Here is a 26,434-nt window from a genome sequence, read left to right as displayed (position 1 = left end):
CCTTATAAATCTCTCCAAAGGGGGAAAGAGATAAGCTTTCAATATGAGCTGTCTTTCTAATCCCACGATTAAATTAAACCACCAAGGATGGTGGGATAAACGTTCCCACTCTCATTGTCTCCTTAGCTACTGAGGGGCGATCCTCTGGAGTCACATTTCTTATTTGGGGATGTGTTTGGAGCGAGATAATGTGCAGGAAGACTCTTTCGATTGCGAAACAAGCCAAGTGTAAGGAGTGTTCAGGGAGAGTACAGAAGAAGCTCGAGAGGGAGAGTTAGACAGACGCCGGGGCAACCAGTCGAGTGTTTTAAATTTCAAAATTTCTCCTTGTCAAAGTTAAAGTTGTATTAAGTGTGTGGGCAGTCTGACATATTTAGTTCTTCAATCACAGTAACTTGAGGTTTCACGAAGGAAACCACAGACTTCATTTTTCAGCCTCCATTTTGCCTGGTTTGTGACTATACGACCTTTTGCACCTTTTTGTGTCCATATTATAACATATTTCTAAAAGAAACAGGATGTTTCGTCAGCAACAAATCAGCCATAATAAGGCTGATGTTGATTATAATTTTATTTGGATCATAATAAGTTCTGTCAAAAAATTACTAATTACTATGGTAAAATTTGTATAATTCCATGTTATTTTAGTATTATTTTACTTACTTAAATTACTTAAAAAAACATCATGGCAGTACTATAGCGCTTTTCTGTAAGTGGATCAGGCCCCTAAAACTTGTTTTGAGAGTTCTCTGCCTTCTCTCTATGATTTTGCCAAAAAAACACACACAAAAATAGCAATCATTTGTCACTGTGCAGTACAACACAATAGTGATGAGATTTTCTTGGTTGCTCAAATAATACTTGGCAAGGCCGGATTCATGCAATAAGCTATATTTGTTTTCAGTGAGATGGCAATGGTGTCTCGTGGTAATTTATCACTCTGTGGCGAGAACAACTGCACACAACATTGCTAGATTACAAAAGGAGAATGTTCACAATCACACGGTTGTTCTCAAGAATTATTTTTGAGTTGTTATTAGCAGCCACAGAAAGGGCTGCTAATAACTTCATACTTCATACAAATCAAATGTGGCAGCCTTTTTTGTTGTTTTGTTTTTTTGGCATGCACTCATGGTACTGCAAAGCCATTAAGGATTCCTCTAATTTGGACTGAAAGGGAATTAAAATGCACAGATATCACACATTCTTATATGTGTTTGTGAAACTTAATCACAGTAGGAGGAAAACTCCCCCGCAGTGTGTGATCCTGTGCCATGTTAACACCTCCTAGTGCTGTTTCATTTTCAAAGAGCCTTTCATGTTCTCAGGAGTGAGAAAAGGTGTCATGCCCTCTGTACTGCTGGATCAAAGCAACACAAATCCACAAATGTCTGTGAACTAGGCAGCCCTCCATCCCTAACCCTACTTTCCTGGGGGAAAAAAAGAAGAAAAACCTACAACAAAGCTCCTAAAATATTGTATATTTTTGGTTTTGAATATGAAGTCATTTAGTTTATAAAATTCTTAGATAGACATGAAAAGGAGAGAAGAAAAAGGAATTAGGTCACAGTGCAAGGTGAACTTGAACCTTAATTTCTCACACAAGCACCATACATTTTTTTGTCTATATAATAAAAGTCCATCTTGATTTCATGCTGACTTTAAACTGTCTGTATTTGAGGTTTTATTTTTAGGATCTGATGTTGTGATGTCTATAACAGAGCCGGAGCCCTGGATAAGCCCAGCTTTAATGAGTTTCCTCCATCAGGCTACCCTGTAGTGTCACCACTAACACCTTAGCAGAGCTTCGAATGATAGCAGTCGGCATTGCCTCTCTTGAGGTTCTATTTGGAGCACAACACATTCCTTACCAGGGTAAAACTGAATTCGGGACTTAATAGCTGGGAATGGGGAAAAAACTGAATTTGAGAGAGGTAAAAAAATTACTTTTTACTCAGAAGACATTTTTGAGTGTGAACCATCCATTTAGGGCACAAAAATCTGGGGTAAACTTAGTGTTGGGCACTTGGGTTCTTCCTTTACCAAGCCCCAAATCAATACACTTTCAGAGGAGCTTAAAAAAAAAACTTAGGCCACAATCTCACTGTTTTGACCCATTCAATATGATTTTTATTGTGATTATTAATAAATACAAATATTAAACAAAATCAGGAATACCGGGTCCAATACAATCTTGACAGCTGTTTGAGCACTAATCATTTATAGCACAACTTTAAGCTTATAAAAACCACAGTGTCCCAGACACCAATATTTTAATGATTCAGAACTGATGAATCACTGTCCAGCCAACTGTGATTGGTGTGCTAGAACCCCTCCCTCCCTCTGTCAACGCGGACAACGACGCAGAAGTATAAATGAAAACCGACGCGTAGCCTACAGCGTAGAGCCTACAGCCTAGGTCCGACGCAGAAGTATAAATCAGCCTTAAAGGGATAGTTCACCCAAAAATGAAAAGTAGCTGTTAATTTACTCACCCTCAGGCCATCCAATGTATAGCTGACTTTTTTTCTTCAGTAGAACGGTAAAGATTATTTTAGCTGAAACTGAGGTCCTTGCTGAATCATAAAATGTAAGTCAACAGCTACCGTCAATTTGAAAGTCAAAAAACATATGCACACAAAGCAAAATTAATACCTGTGGCTCCTGACAATGCATTGATGTCTTATGAAGCGAAATGATTGATCTGTGCAAGAAACTGAGCACAACATTATTACCTGTAATCCACAGACAGTCTGGAGTGCGTGCTTCCTTTCTCATAATGACGTATGTGCGTGAGAAAGAGATGTGCTTGTTGTATATTTAGTTTGTAATGCAGAAGTAAAACACTTATTGGGTAAACTAAACTACTATAGTGGTAAATGTGAGATAACAGTTTCTTGCACAGACCGATCGTTTCAGTTCATAAGACCTCAGTGTATTGTCAGGATCCACGGGTATTCATATTGTTTTTGCCTGCACAAGTTTTTTTTGTAACTCCCAAAGTGACGGTAGCCATTGACTTGCATTTAATAAATCACGAAGGACCATGGTTACAGTTGCTGGTACTGTTGTCACAGAACTCATTCTTTCCTTTTTGTGAAAAAAGTCTCAAACTTTTTTGTTTTGTTTGGCATTCCTCTCAGAGGCTACCTCCGAGCGGTTGGGCTTCAGATGTGTGTGACTCAAATTCCCGGGTTTTGAGGGTATTGGTTGCGCTTCCTGCTGTCTGAGGACGGCTCAGCTAAAGATGGAGGCTCCCTTTGAGCTGGCCCCCTGGTACACCCCTCCTTATAGAGTCCTGAAATTTGGCTCGCACAACATCCTGCAGTGTCGAGCCACCCTCAGCACCCGAAGTCATTGTTGAAACAGCACGACGTTGAGGCCCCCTGTCCTCAAATGACATCCAGAACCCCCTCTGATCAGCTTCCTGCTGTGTCTTCACGAGCCCCCAATAATATGGAATATCAACACAGCTCTTTGGGCTTGCCATTAAAAAAACATCCCCAGACGCATCTCATGAGGGGAGGCCTGCGACTCGCTTGTGCATCGCTTTGCTCATCAAACCTGATTTCACAACTGTATAATTTCCGTGGCTTTGGAAAACAGAAGCAGCTGCTGTCTAGTTCTTGTTTGTCAATGGTGCTGTATGCTTATGACTATTGATGTGGTTTTCTGTGTGAAAAATTGTAAGTATTGACTGGCATCATTAGCAGATAAATGTGTATATAATTATAAGTACGTGAAGCATGAAAGAGTGTATGCTGTCATCTTTTGATGGATATATGGATTGACCGCAGGCAGCTAATCTACTGGCATTCATTACAGATGAACCAAATGTATTATAAATATGTTTTTTATCAACTCTGGTGATGATTGATTTAATTATGAGAGAAGATGAAGTAGACGTTCAGTTTAAATAGTGTTTCATTACTGGAGAAAAAAAAAGTTAATTAACTGCTATGTGACTATGAACACAAACAGCTTTCAAATAAAACATGACTAAACCATTCTAAAAGTGTTTAAATAACTTTTAAATAACACAAAAAAATATTTTAAGTATTTTAACAGTGATTATTGATTCTTAAAGCTGTCTTTTAAACTTCCAAGGTAACAGCGATAATGAGAGAATTCAAATGGCCAATAAGAAAATTCCTTTCAAATATGCCCGGCCCGTAGAGGAATGGCTTCAGGAGAAAGGTAACTTCCTCCTCTCTTTTTATTTTTTTATTTATTATTTATTTTATTTTTACCATTATTACTTATCTCATTATAATTAAATAAATTTAGCTGAAGAGAAATGCATTGTATATTGTGTTGCACCAATCACATTTTTTTTCTTTTGCCTTTTCAATGCTCATTTATCTTTGTCATACTAAATAATATATTCATTGTTTAATGATTCTATATTGGCCTAGTAAACCTTTTATGAATGTTTTAAATGTAAACGTTAAAAGAATTTAATTAAAACATAAACATCTCTTGACTTTCTGGCTGATAGACAGGAAGGTGGACAGACAAGGTTTAGTGATTTCCCTGTTACAGACAGCAGCTTGTGGCTGGACCGGGAAGTATTATCCGGGAAGAAAACAACAGCATGATTATTGTCTTAGACATTAATTGCATATCATCAGGAATCCTCCTCATTATAATCACTGGAATGACTCAAATTAGGACGTTTTTTTTCTTCTTTTTTTTTCTTATCGTAATCATGGAGTAATGAGGATTTCTGGACTTCTTAAACTTGAAATTGTTTATTTATTTACTTTTAAAAAAAAATCTGAATTGTGATCTGAAGCTTTTTATTCATAACCGCAGGATATTCACAAATTTATTTTTGCCTGTTATTTAACTGATTCTTGAGACACATGACAAAACATGTTTGAAAACACCTTTCATCTGCCAGACTAAATAATATATTGGTAACAATTCTGCTTTAATATTAATCAGAAATGATTGCTAGAATTATCTCGACGTGAATCATTTTATTTTCTCTTTGTTTCATCAAAATGATCTGAAATGAAATGTTAAATACATTTTACTATATCATAATGTATCCAAAATAATTATTTGGTATTGGTTTCACTTTTGTAGCCCGTTTTGTCCCATGTCCCAAGAATTAGTGATTTGTACATTAGATGGTGTTTATAATCAAGATAACTTTTTAAGTCTTTTCCAGTAACAAAGTCTCTATAACCTTAACATTTCAGGATACTTTCACATGTCTGTCATAAGACATTTTGTTATTTATTAGTTTGGGTGATATCTCCTCATAGAGACAATTATAGCAAAACGTACTTCAGCCATCATGAGCTTGTAGCTAGACTCATTCAGGGAGACATAATGGGTCTGGTTTATAGTCTGGCCCTCCAAATGTTTACGACGTGTCTCATGGTAGTATAACCCAGAGCATTTGGGAAGGAAATTAAGCCGTAGTAATCCAGCACAGCCATCTAAGTCATTGTACCTTGGTTGGGTAGGTTAAGTGCCCAAAACAGCAATGAATCTTGTTGCTGAACGAGATATTGTGTGCATTTACTGACCCATAACCAAGAAATGTTCTGGATCTTTTTTGCATCCTCAGGGCGGCAGTTAACGATATTCAACACCCAGGCCACGATAACAATTGGTGGTTCAGACCGCAAGAGGCCATTTCAGGGCCAACTCTCCGGACTCTACTACAATGGCCTCAAAGTGCTCAACATGGCTGCTCAGGGCAACCCTAACGTCAAAATCAATGGCAGTGTCCGTCTGGTGGGGGAGATTCCCGCCGCAGGTTCAGCTAGAACCACGGCTTTCCCCCCAGAGATGTCCACCACCTTTATCGAGACCACCACCACCATGTCCACCACCACCACGAGAAAACACCGAACTCCACCTACAATACAGGTACGACCCCTGACACACAAGCACATAATCGAATGAAGGCTTCAGTTAAGGCCTCGATTTACTCACAGCAAAGTTCTTCGCTTCGGGGTATAAAGACGCTGCTGGGAGCGACGTTTAGGTGAATATGTAAATATGTACTGTGTGCTTTCCTCTCAATTACAAAAAAAGTGAGAAAACAGCAGTTAAGAAAGCATCTGATCATAGAGACTTGGATATGTTTGCACAATCTCTGCAATTCGGCACTTCAGTCAAGTTACATTACGTTTATTTGTATAGCACTTTATACAGTTGATTGCTTTAAAGCAAGCCAGTGTCAGTGTCTCTATCAATTAGAACAACTTCAGTTTTTACTATAAAGCAGATATCCAGTGTGTTCATGTTTTATCTTGCGTCTGACCTCAACGGACTGAACAGAAGAAAACAAACAGATATGATTTCCACGTCAAAGTAGGCGGAGCCCCAGAGCACATCTATTTATTACATAATCACCAATGACCAATGGTAGTTTGAAGAAGTTAACCAGCCTTAGCAAACTTTTCTTGAAAAGCGTAGTATGTTTCATACTCCCGAAACGAACTCCAAACAAACTTTGTTTTGGCCTGATTTAGTTTGAAGTGGTCGTCAAACCAGGTCATTCTGTATTGTGCCTTAAGTCAACTGTTAGCTGTCAGACTTGTTTCAGACACATTCTTAACATAATGCTGTGTTTATGCGACTTGCATGTGTTTTTGCATGTGTGTCTACGTTTCCTCGTCATTTCTGATTTGGAAACTACACCACAAATAACGTCTGGCCCAGATTTACAATAAAAAAAAAAATGAGGACACAAATTTCTTGCAACACAACATGGAAAATAAATCTCCAGAATGGATTTTTAGGAGGTTTTCTGCACAGCTACACCTTCCATTCTGCAGAACGTCTCTGTGCTGCTGACAGCGTTGTCCTTAATTTATTACGCTTTCAGTTTGGTCCAATGATTTCCAAAGCACTTATTTGTCAAGCTCAGACCAATTTCTTCAGCTTTGAGTTTGCAGATGCAAATTGGCATTCAAATGAGAAACAATGATTGGACCAGGTCACGTATGTCACATATGTGGACAGGTAAACACACTGCAACAACAATACATTGTGTCTGTGTGGGACGTCAAAGTCTAAATATGCAAAACAGTGGCTTTTGTTTCATTTAGGAGAACTCACTCAACCAGGTGTGTTTGAGTGATTTTCCAACAGTATGCAAACTACTTGCTCCAGTTAACGCAAGCACAAGCGGTGTCCACAACGTAGTTTTATTAAGGTCGAGAGCCTCTCTTTTATTTTGATGTTTTTCATAACCAACGAGAATTGTTTATAATTCTCCACGTCCTTTAGATAAAGATACGAGAGCGGGTGCACAAAGCCTCATTCGCATGCTCTTGACAACCAAACAGAGTGCCGCCCACATAAAGTTTGACCGGGAGCCAATAAAATACTGTGGTTTGGCGAAATGCGATTAGACTGGCCATTTCATAGGCATCCTGGTACAAATTGAGCTGGTGGAAGTGATATTAAAGCCATCAGTCTCCTCTGTGTCTGAGACACATTTTGGCAAGAGACATTTGTAATCATGAAGCCCCAACAGTTGACTGCATAAAGAAAGTTTACGACTGACTAATGCTAAGAAAATTGGGGCTGTAAATGTGTTCTTCCTACTCAGTGCATTGTTGAATTAAAATAGTACTTTATTTTGATTAAGGAATTAAATTAGTTGAGAATCAATTGTTAATTGCCACATAATTCACAGTAACATATGTATATAATATGTATGTATGTACTACATAATAATAATAATTATATATATATTATTATTATTATTATTATTATTATTATTATTATTTCATGGCAAATGCGTTCACCTGTCCACATAGGTGACATACATATACGAGGAAGAAGTTCCGATTGCTTTCAGTGGTGCACATTGTGCTTTTACTGTCATCATATTAGTGAAATGTGAGATTACAGTTCTTTTCTACCTTCAGGTCACAAGATAAATGGATCTCTGTTAAGAAAGAGAGCACATCCTAAATACAAGTTTTTTTGTGCCCCAAATTCAGACCTGTGGTCTTCAAGAATCTCCCACAGATGCTAGAGGGTGCTATGTGTGGCGTCTCATTGGACAGAGAACCACAGAGATGGAAATTTCCACTAACATTAAGGCTGAAGTTGACCATGTCTGACTTTAGCTGGAAACTGTAGATGCTCAGTGAAGCATTAGACCGCATTCCAATCTGAGCACAAACAGGCAAAACGCATGCAAACGCTGCGGTAACGAGAGGGCGTGCGTCTGCCTGGAGCTGAGCCATGATTGAGAATAAAACTATTCTCTCTGACGCACTCTGGAAAACATCACTGCTGTGGGACTTGTTTGCCTTATGAGGCTAATAGATGTTCAAGAAAACACAACCATGAATTGTTATCTGATCTAATGAACCAGTCACAGTTGCATATTGCGTACGAAAGGGTGAAATATATGTGATGGTATTAGGATGAGTCATTTGTTTGGCGTCACCTAACATGACTGGAATTAATCTTTTGGAAATAGATAATGATACACCCACAGTAATTTCTAACATGTTTATTTATGTATTCATTTTATAAATCCTCATCCCACGCACATTGGCCCATCTTTGGACTCATTTTTGTCACCATTCCTCTAAGACGTATGTTGCAGTGAATAGCATTTTCTGTTTAATTTTTTGTGCCTTTTTTATTTTTCCTTTGTCGCTCTGATAACAAAATATCAACAACAACAAAAAACATCATATGGCGAAAACTCAAAGAACCAATCATCGAAATGTTTTTTTTATATTAACTGAAAATTGGCAGTACGTTGTTGAGTGATGAGTTTGAAATGAGAATGAAGAATGAATACAGCCCTCATTCACAATCTTGAGGATGAATGGTGGATTGTGGGTTCTTGAGTGGAATTGGCAGGAGGGTTCTCATTAATTCCAATCAGTCTAGCAGGTCAACAGGCTGGAGGTCATGTTTGCTTTCTCATCTTAATTTGTGCAAACAGGATCAGTAAACAAGTGGTCTGTTACAGTTGGGGAAGTTATTTAATTGTGAACTGCAATCCCTACATGCATTGTGCTGGGATGAGAGATCTATTTTTAAGTCATTTGCATTCGCGTCGAACTGGAACAAGGTCTACGCGTTTTATTTGGCTTAATTAAGACCGGGGCTGTAGAGACGAAGCGAAGCCAGGCTTGTGTGGATCTCAGCGTAGAACTCTTTCGAGGTTTGCTTAAGTTGCTGTTCTTCAAAGAAATTCGACTGGAAGAGAAGTCTTGAGAGACAGTTCACAAGGAAGGGTTTTTCTTGTTTTAATCATGTTTAGGATAGGTGCAGAAACAAAAAAGATTAGCATAATGCGATTTCTTGGCTTTGAATGACAGAACAGCTCAGCATGATGAGGTGGTTATAGCTTTAGCATATCAGAAGCACAAAACATGTTGATTTTTAATAAAAGGGAAAGTAATTTCTGATAATGTTTTAAAGAAGTCTCAGCTAGGTTGTAGCCTGATTTGATGTGGAAGAAGTATCTTTATTTCATTAATGTATCTGAAATTATTCGGCAGGCTGGGATGATGGTAAACCTCAGATATGAGGGGTGTGTTTTCCTCTGGGCGTCTGAATTATTGATGTAAGGTAGGTTAATTGAGCTGCACACATTTTCATATCAGAGGGGTGGGATGATGATATTCATTTCATTTCACATCTGAAGAAGGCTTAGGGACTACAACTGGTCTCGTACGTCCTTTTGCCCTCTAATTGCAGGGATTTGGGGCATTTATGGTTGTTCCATCCCTAAATCACCAAATCCTTCTTCTTTGCTGTACCTCTGAAATGTAGTACATTAAAGAACTGTGTGCCCGAGGGGATCAAACCCTTAGTGAGACACAGCAAAGGATTTTCTCTTCGAATTAGCCCACTTTCAGCAATGTTGTCATAAGTGCTTTATTTGCTTTAAACAGGATCCCCGATAGACTGATTTAATGCGCTGGGCATTAGGATGGAAATGCATATTATGGTAGTGTTGATTTTGTTAATGTTTTAGCTGTATATAAGAGCATAATGGAGTAAGACAGGGGTTGATGTACCTGTTGTAAAGATGTTGTAAAGATTAACGTTACTGTTTAAAACAAATTGAGAGTGACTGAATTAGATACATCAAATTCATTGTAAAAGTTTTATTTGAAGCAATTTTTAAAACAGACTTGCTATTTAAATATTTTTAGGAATAGTTCTCTCAAAAAATGAAAATTGTTCCAAACTGCGTGAAACACACAAGAATAATGAATACAAAAAGAGCATAGTCAAAGTTAATAAGGTCTGAGAATCACACACAAAATCGATGTCCTTTTTTAAGTTTACAAGCTTTTTGTGAAGAACATTTTCATAAAAAAAAAAAAAAAAGATTAATTATGTCCTTTTCAATGAATCAGTGAGTCACACTGGTTAACAACCCACTGGAGGTCAACATTATCAATGATTTATGATTTTAATGAAAGTTTGTTTGTCAGACAAACATATGGCTTATAATCATATAATTTGGACTTTATATTTATATGACACTTTTATGGTGCATTTACATCCTTTTTTGAAAGTTTCAAAGCTCCAGTCAACATTCATTGTAATATGGAAAAGAGCGACCAGGGCATTATTCAAATTTCTCCTTTTTCCTGAGAAGAAAGAATGAGTCATACGGGTTTGGAACAACTTGAGTGTAAGTAAATGATGACAGAATTTTAGATTTTGATGTGAACTATCCCAATAATGCAATTTGATGAACATGATTTGAAAGCCTGCTTAATCGATTTAGGGATTAATCACTACTGAATGCGCAAATTCTTTTAGCACAGTGAATGCAGATCTGGTCTTCATACGTTTCTACTGCATCTGTTTATAAGTTGTAAAACACTGAATCTATGTAAGATACGTATGGGGCCAATTCCAGGGAATGTTATCTGTCACCGTGCATCTGCTGCGCACAGCAGCTAGCATCTCTTGCTGTGTTGTTGCTGGGAGGACATGTCGAGAAACAAACAAATTACTGCAATGTTGTGATGTACCTCACAGAAACAACGTGATTTTTTTTCAGATTTAATTAAGCCGCCGCACTGGGACCCTCGTAATTGTCCACAATGGGAACAACTAATGGATATTTTTGCATATTAATTGCTTCCTCGTGAAGTGTAGAGTTAACAGAGGCTTAGCCGTTTTGGACTACAGCTTCTAATTATCACATAACTGAACAGATTTGAGCTTAAATCTAAATGAAAAAGTTTAAACGAAAAAACATATGCTGACTTTTACTATGTATGCATACGTTTAGAAAACACAAAAACAATGTGCTAAGGTACACCCAGTATGCTTCAAATCCAAACTAAAAGACATTCACTTTCTTCTGCGTGAGAGCTGGCAGACAGTTCAGGGGTTAACCGCATGACCCACTGAGACAGAAAAAATACTGTCAGCAACAGGAGTTGCTGCACTACCACAATAAAGAGTAATATTTCTCCAGAGTTGTGTTTAGAATCCAATTATATGGAGGTTGGAGGCGGCCAACAGACCGCTGTGGTGCAGAGGACTGATACGTTTCAGAAGGTGCTGACGAGCCACGTGGGGACTGGATATTACGCGTGGGTAGACGCCGCTATCCCTAAGAGACGGCTGCCTTGATTTATTGAAATGCGCATCAGCCATAGTTAAAAGGGCCAAAGCCATGGGAGCTGTATCAAGGAGCTCCTTAGGTAGATGGAGTCCAATCTCCTGGACATGGTAGTGTATTGAAATGTGAATCGAGTTTCACTTTACTCCAATTTATTTCCTCTTGAGGCATGATACCAAATAAAAGTAACAAACAAGGGACGCTACTGGGAACCGACAAGTTTGAATAACAGTAGCAGTAGCATTTAGGTTGCATTTCCACAAAGATTCGCCTCTTTATTGCACCTCATTTCCTGTGTGATTTGGTAATAGATATTTAGAAGCGCTTTTTTGTGAATGTACAGGATTACAGCAGTACTTTAATCCAATGGAAATAGAAAATAGAACATTTTACTTTCACTTGCGGAAAATATAAATTAACACTGTGAATGAAATTAATGAAGTTAATGATAAATATCATTTTAATTTTAAAGACCCCTTGTGGTGAACATCAAGGTTTTAATGTTATTTACATGTATATGTGGTGTTTTTAATATGCTTTAAGACAAACCATGTGCAAATTCATCACCATTGCTGAGTATTTTCAGCTCTCAAAAATGCAGTTTGAAATCGCTGGTGTTTCTTACATCACAAACTACCTTGTAGCCAATCCTGTCAACTTGTGGGCGGGCTTTAGCATATCATTAGCTGTGACCGCTCTGAAGCAGGGAAGTCTCAAGAGAAGCCAGATATGAAAAATCGGGTACATTTAGCAATATAGAGGGTGAATTGATGTATATTACATGATGTATATTATGTTGTTATGATGAACTATCTGCCTTTCTCCACTGACGTTCTAAGTTGTTCAAAGCATTTGTAAGAATGCTGATTTTTAGAAGGCAGCGGTCTGACTCTTGAGATAGTGAATGGGAACATGGTTTGTGTAACATTAGCCACACATTATTAGCTGTTTTATAACGTAGTCAAGCCAAAGGCTAATCAGATTAATTACCGTTATGTGTCCTACGTTGAAGAGAGCGATACATAAAACGCATTACCATTCTGATACATCGACTTGTAGACTAACCTGTAAGAGTGAATGGAGGCAGAGCTAATTTGCATATTCATGAATCCATGTATACTTTATGAAGCAAAGGTAGAGTTACATTCAAGCTATTTTAAGGCATGAATAAAAAAATCACAGGAAGAAAAATAATAATTATGCCATTTTGGCGATTAAAGATGTGTTTTAAAGGATAAAATGATTGACTACAGGGGGACTTTAAAGATGTTCTTTGTTTATATTTGAAAAATAATTTATAATTATTATAATTAATTCAAATAATATTTTTATGATAAATCATTTTAATTAATCTGATCAAATATTAATTTGATTATAATTGAAAATATTTGTAATAGTTTTAAAATATTGAAGGGAAAATTTTTACCCAGTTTTTATACTTTCTTTTCTCTCTCTCTCTCTTTTTTTTAAACTCTGTTCTCTAAAGGGCATTTTATGCATGGAAGGTGCTGTACAAATAAAATTTGAATACAATATTCAGGAAAAATCTTCTCATGAGGACACATTCCTCATATTCTAATATCAAGGTGTCTGGGTAATGAAATCAGGCATCGGACATGCTGTCTGAACCCAATGTTCCTGTGCCATTGCTCCGTCTTCTGCCTCTATCATTTTCGTCTTCTCCAGACATTACCACACACACCTCTCTATCTCCCAAGACTGTTTCCATCCCCTCTTCAAATTAAACAGGCACGCCATTATAAAAGACAGCACTTTAGATTTGAATCTATAATTGAAACAAACTGTGTATTGCTTTCTAATTTTAGCGAGGACACAAAGAGGAGTGCTCAGGGAGATAGTTTGTCATAAGGTCCCATGCGACCTTGCCCTCCTCAGCCAGAAAGTGATTAAAGATAAGGAGCGAGACCATTCCCGTGTAAACAGGAAGATGAACGGTGGTTGTTTGAAAGCTCTAGCGTTAGCTCGGGACGATTATAGTTTGCTGTGCAGTAGCCTACAAAAAAAAAGGCATGAGTACAAAACAAAATGAAGTGTTCTGGACTGAGTCCTTGCTGCAGGCCATGGTGCAAATAGGTAGTGAGCAAAGTGAGCTTAGAAAGATCTGTAAATCAATAGCCAGGTGAAATGCAAAGGGAGGAATAGAAATGGAAAGATGTTCAGTGAAGGAGGCATTTACATTTTCATTCAGCTATGAGAATGAATGTTTAAAATATTCTGAATGCTAAAATAATGTCTGAATAATGTACTTAAACACAGATACTGGATGTGTAGTTCACCTATAGTTAATCTTACCATTCATATATTCATATCAAAGAGCACTCAAATAAACTGATGAAATATTTTATCCTTTCAGTTGACGATCCCTCGTTTTTGTCTCAGGGCTGAGCAATGTCCTCTCATCATATAGATACGTCCCTGTTATCGCTCAGGCCTTTTTCTTGGAGAAAACATGATGTGCGATAAGATGTCAGATGGTTGTCATCAGAGAGGTGGAACTCTCTGAATCGTTCTGAAACTGATCTTCTCCCTTCTTATTGATTCCGTTTGTAATACAAGCTGTTCACTCCTTGTACTGCCAAAGTGGAGATAGACACGATAGCATCAAGGCTAGAGAAACCCACAGGAGGGATGAAAGAAGATGATTATCTGAAGACCAGAGTCAGCATACTTTTGTTTTAATGTCTGCTTTTGTCAAGATTCTTTTTTGAAGTGACATGGAATCATTTGGGGTTCATAGGGACTAAAAAAGACTAGATATTTTCTTTTATCTTAATTGCATAGTAAGTGGAACCGTTATCTTAACTGTTGATCACCTCTTGAAGAGGCTTGAGATACAGGCATGGCTAGAGCACTTTGAATCATGCAGTTGTTTAGCATTCATTTTCAGATCTATTTGTCATATTAAAGGAAAAGTAAGACTAGATGAGTCTTGGGTAAGCTCGTCCTCTAAGCTGTTAGTAAGCACTATGTATTGCCGTGTGACAATATATTTAGATGGTCTTTATATTTAGTTCCCACCACATACAGATTATGTCAGTGTGTTTTCTTTTTAGGCAAAAAGAAAAAAAAGTTGTTTTGTGTGTCAAAGCAAATTTAGCAGGAATAAAGATTACCATTACATTTTTAAAGAACTGTTTTCTCTTCTAGTATATTTTAAAATGTAATTTATTCCTGTAGTGTCAAAGCTGAATTTTCAGCATCATTACTCTAGTCTTCAGTGTCACATGATCCTTCAGAAATCATTCTAAGATGATTTGCTGCTTAAGAAACATTTCTTCTTATTATCAATGTTGTAAGCAGTGCTGCTTAATATTTTAGTGAAAACTGATCATTTTATTTCAGGATTCTTTGATGAATAGAAATGATTTGATATAGAAATCTTTTGTAACATTATACAAGTCTTTATTGTTACTTGTGATCAATTTATTGCATCCCTGCTTAATAAAATAATTAACTTCTACAAAATAATTTAAACATTTCTGACCCCAGGCCTTTGAACATTTATTTATATCATGTATGTTGATGAATTGCTAACAGTTAAGCCATTTAATTATTTTGCTAAAGATTAGCCATGTGTTATTAAATCAGTTATAATGATTTCTTTTCATCTTATTCAAAATGCAAATACATGTATTCCCCACTAAATCAACTTACCTCTTGACATAACACCTCTTCTTACCTAGAAGATAATTTATGTAAAAAGAGGCTCAACTTACTTTATTCTACTGTATATAAATGCTTTGATTTTCTAAACCGACTCTAAACATGTTTGTTTGCAAACTTTTTCAAAGCAGGACAGATGTTAAATTGTTAAAACAAAACAATTAGACTTTTATTGTAAAAAAATTTTACAAAGTTTTTGTTTAGACACAATTGTATTTTTTATAAGCAAAAATGTATCTTTCAGCTCAGTATTATGAAATCAGCATCAGCTTTGATCATTAACTCTGTTCCCAGTGGTTGTGACATCAGAATTAGTTATTTTCCTACTGATTGTGAAATGAGAATGTTTTGTTCTCACTGATTGACATCAGAATTAGATCTTTTCCCAGTCATTGAGTCATAATTTTATTTTACATTTTTTACTGATTGTGACATCAGAATTAGTTATTTTCCCATTATGTAGCAACGTTCGTTGATAAGGGAAGAAGGAGACGGGAACCATCAAACGTTTAAACACTTTCATTATACACAAACACAAAACTAAAGTAAATGCGGCAGCACATCACGGGCGACTGCCACACACACATAAACAAAACATAACATAAATAATCCAGGCCTGGTCCTCTCTCATCCTTCACTGTCGTCACTCCTCCTTTTATGCTTCCGTAGCTCCTTTGTGAGATGGTGCGGCGCTTATTATCAATCGCCAGCGGCCTCGCACCGTTCTGTCACGGCTCTCTGCCTCGTCCTCCTTCAATCAGAATTAGATCTGTTCCCAGTGATTATGACATCAGAATCACTTTAGTTTTCACTGATTGTGACATCAGCGTTAGCTCGGTTCCCAGTGATCCAAGCTAAATCTCGGCATCAAACATGTTGACCACACCACATCTTAAATCAAAATAGAGGCATAAAAACATGACGAGAGGAAATTCCTAAATCTCAAAGATTATTCCAGCATCAGCACTTTCCTTGGTGCTGTATAATCGATTAGAATTGAGGGGCTCCTGTGAAATGACTGATCTGGCTTCTGTTTGGACCGTAAATCACACGCTTGCTCCTATATCTACAGGATTTACATGCACAGACTTAGGATACGCTGATCCACTGCTATGTGCATTATGACTTTGCAGTACTTTTGCAGATTTTGTATACGGGCCCCTTAATCATAAAAAAAAAAAAAAATCGTGTATGAGAGAACTATTTTCCGCTCTGTATTTTTCTCTTCTTCATTTTTTTCTATATTCGACATAATATTTTAACCATTGTTAACAGTTTAGCACTGAGTGAAGATGGCAGGTTTTGCTGGGCTGCGCATTACTTGATAATAGGCTTTCAGTGTTAATGTATTTAAGTCTGTCCGTGTGTTCATACGGCAGTTCTTTCAGTGTTATTAATGAAATGTCCTGTATTGTTCACAACATGCTCTCTGACCTCAATTAAATCACCCTGCGAGACAAGCCAAATGGAATCGAATGAATCAATAGAAAAAGGTAATTTGGGGGTCTACGGGTCAGCAGCACTAAATTTGTGAAGCTTTTCATCAAGCACTAAGACTATTTAGCTTTTACACATCAGAAATGTTTATACTTACAAAAAAAATGCTTCGTATTATGTCACTAATTTATGCAAGACTGTCAGCACAGTAATTTAAGGTGAAGAAAAGTGCAATGAATTTGGCGTGTGACCCCTTTTAGCTCTTAAAGAGATTTTTTTTTTTTCAAAAGCTTGCTAGGGCCATTGTTCTAAGTATGTTAATAACAAGGGTGTTTGAGTCAAAATGTATGGCATTCTTTGGCATGTTGTTTTAGATTTATTTGGTCACATTCTTGCTGTTTTTTGAGATACAAATGGCACGAAAAATTGTTCTGTGCCAGTTTTAGTGTCCTTACTGTCAGCGGTGACTATTGAATCCATTTATTCTTCCACGCAGCTAAATTTGCCTATACAGCCGCATAAAGTGATATCAGCTCTTCCTATCAGCTAAGCCACATTTTCAAGGACATCATTCACCTCAAATGAAATCTTGCATGCACATGAACAGTAGAGAACTTTGTTCAGTTCGGGCACTGATAGACAGATTTTCAAATTACTCCCCATCCGTTTACGCCCTGTTTGTCCTCTGACGCAGAGCATTTTTGATATTAGAAGGCTTTGAGTAGACCCTGTGTAATCGCATTTCCGAAAAGACCATATTCTTGCATTTTCATAAACATCCTTAGGGTTTCCAGAATAACCAAATTTGCCTGAATTGAGATGCTGGCCTCTTCTGCCGTGTAGTTCCCTCCTGCTTTCTGTACCCAGCAGGACACTGGAACGGCTCACCCGGGCTGTCAGTTATCTTTGAGCAGAGCCGTGGTAAATATCCTGCATTGATTAAGCAGATTTGCATAGGCAAAGCAAGCCTCGAGGCAAAGAGTTGAATGCTAACCAACATCCACAATGTCACAGACCCAAAATACCATCTCGCCCTGCAGCTGCAAGGGTATTCTGCCATAAGTAGGCAAAGAATGTAATCAGACTGCTGGGCACTGTGGAGGAAGTGGCCTGGATTTTGCCAAGCCATGCCACGTTTGCCAGAACAGTGATTTTTATATTGCGGGTGATTATTCAATTACAGGGACTTTTCTGTCTGTTAAATTCTGTTTCCTTTAGCCTATATTGTAAGTTTTAATTATTTGTATTGTTACTCTTTAATTATTTGCCCCTTATTTTTAAGAAATGTTCAATCTTCCAAAATATCTCTATTTTGGTGTTAGTTTAGTATTATGCATACTATTATAGCATTTATTAATATTTAGCTTTTATTTGTATATTTTCAGTTTTCATTTTAGTTTTAATATTTTGAGTCATTTTGTTGTGCTTTTGTCACTTTTATTTGTTTTATATATATATTTCTACTCAGCTTTAAATTTGTTTTATTAATTTTTGTATGCTGTTTTTTGTTTTTTGTTTTTGATATTTGAATTTATTTAGGCTTTATTTCCTTTAACAAAAAATATTTGTAATAGTTTTAGTTAGCATAGTTAACAACCCTGTTTTGGACCTGCCCACTGTCCAGACTTTTTAACTTACCTTAAATGTATAGTGTTAAAATGAGGGAATTCCATTTTGAACTTTGCACCTAAAAATTTTAGAAAATTTTATTGTTTAATTCATGTGCTATTTGTGTTTTTGAATAACAAAGACTTACTGTACCAAATACTACAGTTATTTTATTTATTTTCCATAACAAAGGTTTTATTCTATTGTATAGGGACCACAAACTGATTTATGATTTACATTATGACTTTTAAGTAGCTTTAGATGTCGTTCCAAAAGTGATTTGGTCAGTATTAGAGAATTTTAATGTGGCTCTACAATGATGCTAGCCTCATTCCTGTCCTCCTAATTTTATAGTCTGGTTTCAGGCCACTTATGTGTGAACAGCTTTTCACATCACTTTACTCTGATTGAAATTGTAACATACCAGGGATTTTTTTGTATTCCTGCAGACTAGCTAGATTTGATACAATACAGTCTTTGATAACAGTCACAATGTGTTTATCTCAGAGGGTGTGCTGTCCACAACAATCAAAGGATCAGGACTGCAGAGTTAAGCTCTCTCTCTCTCTCTCTCTCTCTCTCTCTCTCTCTCTCTCTCTCTCTCTCTCTCTCTCTCTCTCTCTCTCTCTCTCTCTCTCTCTGGCTGAAGACAGGAATGAAATATGTATGTACAATGAGAGCTTTAAATGTTAAAACCACTAAAATTTAAGAAATTTTTTTTACTAAAATGCTTCTGTTTTACATTTACTTGTATTGATTTTGTTATAATTTTCACTTAAATTAACTACAATTTGAGTGAAAGGTTTGTACCATGATCAGTGCCCAAATATTTAACCCTTTATAGGGCACTCATTGAAATATTTGGAAATTCAAATTTTTAACCTCAGAACCCTAATGGGGGATGTTAAAGGACATTTAAACAAAAAAAAAATTCTCAATTTTTTTCATCTTTGCATTGCAAATCAAGGTCAATGAAGTTACCATATATGAGCACTTGCCTGTCTAGGGTAAAATAAATTACAGAGAGTGAATTAAAAAAATATATGACACAAACACACACAAACTGCTAGGAACATTTATTTATTATAGGCACAAACTGCAAGGAACATTTATTTAGAGACATCTCTGTCTTTAGGTACTGATACGGGCATCTTGTGGAGGGTGCTCCGGGAGTATGGGGTCCGGGGCCCTTTCCTAAGGGCTATCCGGTCCCTGTAGGAGCAGGAGCTTGGTACGCATTGCCAGCAGTAAGTCAGACTTGTTCCCGGTGCATGTTGGACTCCGACAGGGCTGCCCTTTGTCGCCGGTTCTGTTAATAATTTTTATGGACAGAATTTCTAGGCGCAGCCAGGGGCCGGAGGGTTTCAGGTTTGGGGACCATACAATTTCATCTCTGCTCTTTGCGGATGATGTTGTCGTGCTGGCCTCATCAGGTTTTTCGCCCGATCGGAACCAAACCAGTGCAGAAATGTTCTCTAGAGTCTGAATATCAATAATTATCGAAAAAAAGTTGAAATTTCGATTCACGGACGCTAAGGGACGCCAAAACGTACGTTGTGGGAGGGGCCTATTTTACTAAAACGGCTATAACTCCAGAAGTAAATGAGGTATCTTCACCAAACTTGGTACACATGTGTAATAGGTCAATCTGAGGTCACAGTAAAAAATCTGCGGCGACTGGACACATGGTGGCGCTATAACATGAAAAAAACATAAAACAGGCTATAACCACCTGACCGTTAGTCCGATTGACTTGAAAATTGGTATGCAGTGTCTTGGTCCAAGGTGCCATGTATGTCTATGAGGACATTGGAGTATCTCAAAAAACATGGCCGCCATCGGCCAATGAAGTTTGAGCACCTATTAGACAAGGTTAACGGAGGCTGATCGGAACGAAACTCGATGGGCATGTTCGACTCATGGCCCTAGAGGTCTGTAAGAATTTTGAAAGAAATCGGCCACTAGTTGGCGCTAACGAGTTTTTTTCAGGCCAGGACCTTCAGCATGCACTGGGATGGTTTGAAGCCGAGTGTGAAGCGGCTGGGATGAGAATCAGCACCTCCAAATCCGAGGCCATGGTCCTCAGTCGGAAAAGGGTGGCTTGCTCACTTCAGGTTGGTGGAGAGCTCCTGCCTCAAGTGGAGGAATTCAAGTATCTTGGGGTCTTGTTCACGAGTGAGGGAAGGCCTGAACGGGAGATTGAAGACGGATTGGTGCAGCTTCTGCAGTAATGCAGTTTATGTACCGGTCTGTCGTGGTGAAGAAGGAGCTGCCAAGCGAAGCTCTCGATTTTCCGGTCGATTTTCCGTTCCTACTCTCACCTATGGTCATGAGCTTATATTTGCTCATAATTGCGTTTTATCACAAACCAATATTCAGTAATTAAAATCAATTCACACGGTACTAGGCCTCACACGAACAATAAGCACCCGTGTATGCCATTTAACTATTATTTAAAAAAAACATACATTCATAAGGCATATGTCTAAAAATGGACACTTCCTCGACTTAGGTAAACGGGGCATATGATCAAATATGGTGCATTTAGTTTTCAGCCAATCATTAAGCTAATTTTTACAAATGCTATGCAAATAACAGCAATCCTAATCTTTAACACAACTATTCAACCAAATAATTTGTGAGTTACATCAACTTACCATGTTTAGTTATGATGTTATTACTATAACTGTGGGAGAAGCCAGGTTCAAAAAAGCAATATTTTTGATTTCTGCAAGATGGCTGTGTTTGAGGTGCGCCAGGCCACTGCTGATTGGTCAGATGCCTTGATGTCAATATCTGTCAGATAGCTTGATCTCCCCTGATTGGCTGAGAGCAAACTACATGACTCTAGCACTCCAAACGGAGGCAGGGGGGGGGGCATTTTGAATGTGTGCAGAAGTGACTAAATATAGTTACTTGCCCCATAAAGGGTTAAGGTTTAAATTTGATTTTGAATCCCACTGTATATACACATGTTTTCAGCAATTGTTTTCTTAAACTTTTGATACAGAGATCTCTGTTCATATTACCTGACTTTTACATCATACAAACATGCTCTCTCTTTTTTTTCTCTTAGCTGCAGTCAGTCCGCTCTGATTTCTGTGAATTCACAGACTATTATTGAAGCTCAAGGGTGAAAATACAGGCCTGTCCATAATGACCTTTACCTTGTCGAGGTAGAATAATCAGATTTCACTCTTTGCCTCAGCAGGCCAGCAGACAGCTCACTAAAACTCAATACACAGCAGAGCTGCTCATTTTCACCAGGCCAGACGAATAACAGGTCCATAGGGCCCTGTCATCTAAAGCTATGTAGTCCTCATCCTCTACAGCTATGTAGTCAGCAATTATTCAATATGAAGTTCAAGAAAGCCATAGACATTAGTCAAAGCAGACACCGTATTTAATCTGACATGAACAGAAGTGAGGCTGTGAGAGATGGAGGTACAGTCCACTCAATATGTCGTACTTTTGCGTACACAGAAGTCGATCGTTCAGTAGATAAAACTGAAATGTCTTTCCCCAACTTTTCTGTTGACATAAAACTTCAGAAAACATGGGTTATGAAAATTTAACGTGATAAAGGACCTAATTTTCAGGCACACAACGGTATAACATGCTGAACATTTGTCCCTCAATTCATGTGGTCACAATAAATCAGTGGTTTGTCATTGTAAGCTCGTTTATCGGTCCAATGGCGGTCTCCAATAATACAGGTGAAGGTTTTTGTCTTTTCTTTTACGCAACACAAGATTAAATTAAATACATTTTCTCTTATGTATAACCTTGTTATTTCATCTGACTCCATAAATGAAAAAGGTTTTAATGATATCTGAGCATCATCAAAAGTGAGCGAATGTTTGATTATTCTTTTTAACTCTTTAAGTATATTTTACCCGTTCCAGATTAGCGGGTTACCCGGTTATTCAAATATAATAACAACAATTCGGAAATCGAGGAATTATAGAAATATTTACCTGGCAACGAAAACTACACACAGCGATCGTGTGGGAAGTCTACCTACAGACTCCCCGAACCTTTTGCCCAATTTCCTTATAAACCCAGATAATTCAGTATGCTTACCAAATGGTGGTGTCTGTCATTAGCCGCTTTCCGACCAAGTAGTTACAGGAACTTAGTTCTAGGAACTGTCCACTTCTAAACAGTTCTAAGAACTACTCTCCCCCAAACTCAGTTTTGCTGTTTGCGTTCGCACTGGCCAAGCGGCCATAGGAACTGGTAGGAGGGGTAATAAGGGAGTGACGCAAGCACGGTGACTTTTATTTTGACGGCGCGACGGACCTTTATTTTGGCGGCGCTGAGAACGCCAGAGCAAACAATGCTCGCATTCTCTGTGTTTATTAGTTAGCGATCTGTCTAACAGTACTGTTTAATATGTTATTAGATAGAACTGTTATAGAAAGTAGACAGTATATTAAAAAAAGGTTATTAGCCTATGCCGTGTGGTTGATGTCCAGTGTTGCTAGCTGGGCAGATAAACAATCATGTTTGGCTTGGTCCCCTCAAAGTTGCGTTGGATTTTCTCTTCAGCATAAAGGTTTAGAGACCCATCTATCACTGTTTTCCATGTTTGTATAGTTAGTTTCTGGAGTAAATATATAGGCTATAATCTGTGTGTTTACATTCTAGCTGTTTTAAAAATGGCGGGTGCTGGTGTTCCGCGTGCGTTCGGTCAATCAGCGTACACTAACGTCACGGGTAGTTCCTATAGTGCTGGTTTAGACCCTACTCTGAAGTAGGACCTAAATTAGTTCCTCCAAATGGAGTTCCTAGAACTAAAATCGTTCCTAGTTCCTGCGGTGCGAACACGCCGACATCCGGGTACTTTAGCCAATAGTTCTAGGAACTGTGAAAAGGTTCCTCCGGTCGGAAAGCGGCTATTATAATTAAATTTTGGTCCCCTATTGAGGGGTTCACAACTGTGAGATCAGAATTTGTAATTGAATGGGTTCTTGATACCTGTGGAAGGGATACTGATTTACATACAGGAGGTAGTTTGAATGGAGGATCTGGGGGAGGGCACACCACATTTGTCATATTTTATAACTTCTTTTAGTTTTTCATTATGGCTGGGAAATGAGATGATTTTACCACTTTAAATGATACCAAACATGTATAGTTACTTTTTGTACACACTTAACATTGCATAGGTTTTCAGTGAGTTTTAGGTGAGGAGGAGAAGGGGGGAGCAGGGGGAGATTGTAAAAGTGAGGTGTGAGCTGCACTGTGTGCTGCGTCTCGGATGTTGCCGTTACATATGCAAGAGAGAGTTCGAATGTTAACTCTCATGAGAGCCTTTTGCTTTCTCGAGGGGTAGCCCAGACTTGCTGGCACCCACCTTACATCATCATCACAAGTGAACCCGTATTTAACGTAGTTTGGGTCATATTATCTTTTTTTGGGTCATTATTCACCACCAGTCAAGAACCGTTTTCAAGTCATAATCATGGCTTGTGGTCACATTTTGCTTTAAATCATTTGTTGGCGACAGAAGGTATATTAGACTTTATTGAATGAAAATCAGTAAAAAGATAATTCTTTGTTGATGGTTTTTTAATTATTTAGGATTTAGTATTATTATGGCCAAAATTCATTGTTCTTTAAACAATGTGTAATTTCCTTAAGACTGAAAATAAATTGAACGGATTTAACCGGATTTGCTTATCTGTCGGACAGCATGAAGCATTACACTCTCAGCTTTGCAAAGAGTGAAGAAACAAGCTAATCTTTCAGGAGTTCTTTATTAAGTTTCTGTCACTGTCAGGCTGAGCGTGAGAGAGGGAGGGGAAAAGATTAGACTATTCAGCACAGATGAACGTTAAAGGCTTATATGCCATGGAAACATATTCTCACATTGTTAATATGTGGATTAGGCCATTTTCACATTCCCAACAAAAGTATCAATATGTGAGTATAAAATGGCATAATGCAGCAGCTCCCCGCTGCATTCCTGGCTTGTATTAACGCTGAGCTTGTATTATTGTGAAAGAGAATATGACGAACAGCTCTTGAGATATTCAATGCTTTAACTGATTCCAGGATCTGTACGGACAGTACCTGTGCATTAGTCTGCAAAAAGCTTTAGACGTGCATGTATTCACAGACATGCATATTCAAGACGGCCATTGTGTCAGTAACGTTTTTTTAATACCGAATATGAACCGTGGGCTCGGTTTGGAGCGGTTTATGAGATTAAATGCTGGTTTTTTGCTGTCATTCAAGGGGGAAACCTGAGATAATTTCACATTTTCTCCGCAATCAGTCAATTACGATTCTCATTGCTTTCTGCATCTGTGATATCCTCCTCCCCTTTCAGCCACAGAGATGAGTTGTTTGCCACACTAAATATAAATTCAATGAATAATTTTATATTCACATAGAGCGATATTCCACACCCCGCCGATGTGAAGCGGCACCTCTGCTCAGCCTAATGTGCATTCAAATGTATTTTTGCACCATTTTCATACCAAAAGCTTCTCAAATCTTTGCTTGAGTCCACCAAGAATATAGAGGGAAAACATTTTATTATTCCGTCAAACCGAATCATATTTATGACCCTGCACTTTCACGTAGGAGAGTGCTTTGCATTGCTCCCTGTGTTATTTAAAATTTCATAAACCTGGTCTACGACAGTACTTATTTTGCCCCACATTCTAATCTGCTCCTAATAAAGACATGCCAAGCAGAGGGTGTGAAAAACGAGCTCGCCGCGGCGGTTGGCATGAGTAAGGGAGAGCGCAGGGGATAAATCAGAGCGAGAGACATTGGAGACACACAGATAATCTCAGAGTGCCGCTGTGTGTTTGGTCCTCTCCTCTCAACGCCGGTGATATACAGTGATGGGAAATCCATGCGGACTCTCGAAAAGGGCGAGATGGAGGTGACTCGTATAAATGTTTGACGTGAGCAGTTTTTCAAAATAAAAGTTTGGAATTAACACCCGAGATGAGCTCAGCAAACTCATTCAATGTCTGTCACCAGTGAATTAATGTTTATTGACGGTGAAATAATGACACTGACTTATAAGCAGGCTTACGTGGAATCTGTTCCTGCAAAGCTCCTCAGCGTTCTGTCATTTATAAAATTCCCCAAATCTCAGACTCTTTTTATAGGCTATTCGTTTATTAAAAGTTGTGGCTAATTTGATTACGCTTTCGGCTGTTAATAGCTGTTTATTAACAGTAAACAGTAAATTTCACTGTTTGTCTATAGAGTTTGAGAGTCAGATTCTTTTGTTCTTTTTTGAATGCCTTCTTGAATGTTTTTGGTCAAGCAGCCTCTATAAAGGTTTTTTTTCTTGTTCTTTTTTGATGTGCACATTTTGGTTCATATATATACTATATATTTTACTGTTATTTTATTATACAGGGTGGGCCATTTATATGGATACACCGTAATAATGGTTGGTGATATTAAAGTCCTGTTTGTGGCACATTAGTATATGTATATATCACCACCCATCTTGAGGAGTTTGCCCCCTCACATATACTAATGTGCCACAAACAGGACTTTAATATCACCAACCATTCCCATGTTATTACGGTGTATCCATATAAATGGCCCACCCTGTATAATAAAGGTTCTTTATTGGCATTGATGGTTCCATGAAGAACCTTTAACATCCATTAAACCTTTCCATTCCACAAAAGGTTCTTTGGGAAACCAAAATGGTTCTTCTATAGCATTGCTGTGAAAAAAAACAACAACCTTTTTTAACCTTTTATTTTAAGAATGTACCACAGATTTTCCTTCAACATCAGTGCAGAAAAATGTTTCAGGGCCTACACTATAAATTCAAAACAGTATCTGAAAAAGCTATTTAACTTTATGGTGGTACAATCTAATGCATTCAAGTTTCTCTTTTGTTTGTCTATTCTCCTGTGTGTGTGTTTCACCGTATTCTAGACCACGGATGACATGGTCTCCTCTGCCGAATGCTCCAGTGACGACGAGGACTTTGCTGAGTGCGAAGGACATGCAGGTGGGCTAGGTCAGTTGAATTTTGCTTGCCTCTATGTGGTGGCCTTTCATTTGCAACTGAGGATCAGATCCTCAAAGCATCGCCTCCCCCCATGGATAGAAAAAGTG

General features: G+C 37.9%; 1 protein-coding gene across 20 annotated transcripts in view; it reads left to right on the top strand.

Moving 5' to 3' along the window:
* nrxn3a (neurexin 3a) overlaps nucleotides 1-26,434 on the top strand; it is a 759,351-nt gene that overhangs the window by 248,479 nt on the left and 484,438 nt on the right. For 14 of the 20 annotated variants that reach the window (XR_014625664.1, XR_014625665.1, XR_014625667.1 and 11 more), the window contains 3 exons: nucleotides 4,108-4,197; nucleotides 5,582-5,886; nucleotides 26,252-26,336. Coding sequence is in view for 14 of the 20 variants with exons in the window: in XM_084392522.1 (XP_084248648.1) it covers nucleotides 4,108-4,197; nucleotides 5,582-5,886; nucleotides 26,252-26,336 (480 nt within the window). In the remaining 6 variants the exon portion in view is untranslated. The remainder of the gene's footprint in view (nucleotides 1-4,107; nucleotides 4,198-5,581; nucleotides 5,887-26,251; nucleotides 26,337-26,434) is intronic. The other 6 variants (XR_014625666.1, XM_084392521.1, XM_084392524.1 and 3 more) reach the window with 1 other exon arrangement.

The sequence above is a fragment of the Rutilus rutilus genome (genome assembly GCF_951802725.1).
Source record: "Rutilus rutilus genome assembly, chromosome: 21".
Lineage (NCBI taxonomy): Eukaryota > Metazoa > Chordata > Actinopteri > Cypriniformes > Leuciscidae > Rutilus > Rutilus rutilus.
This window is presented reverse-complemented; position numbering and strand designations above follow the sequence as displayed.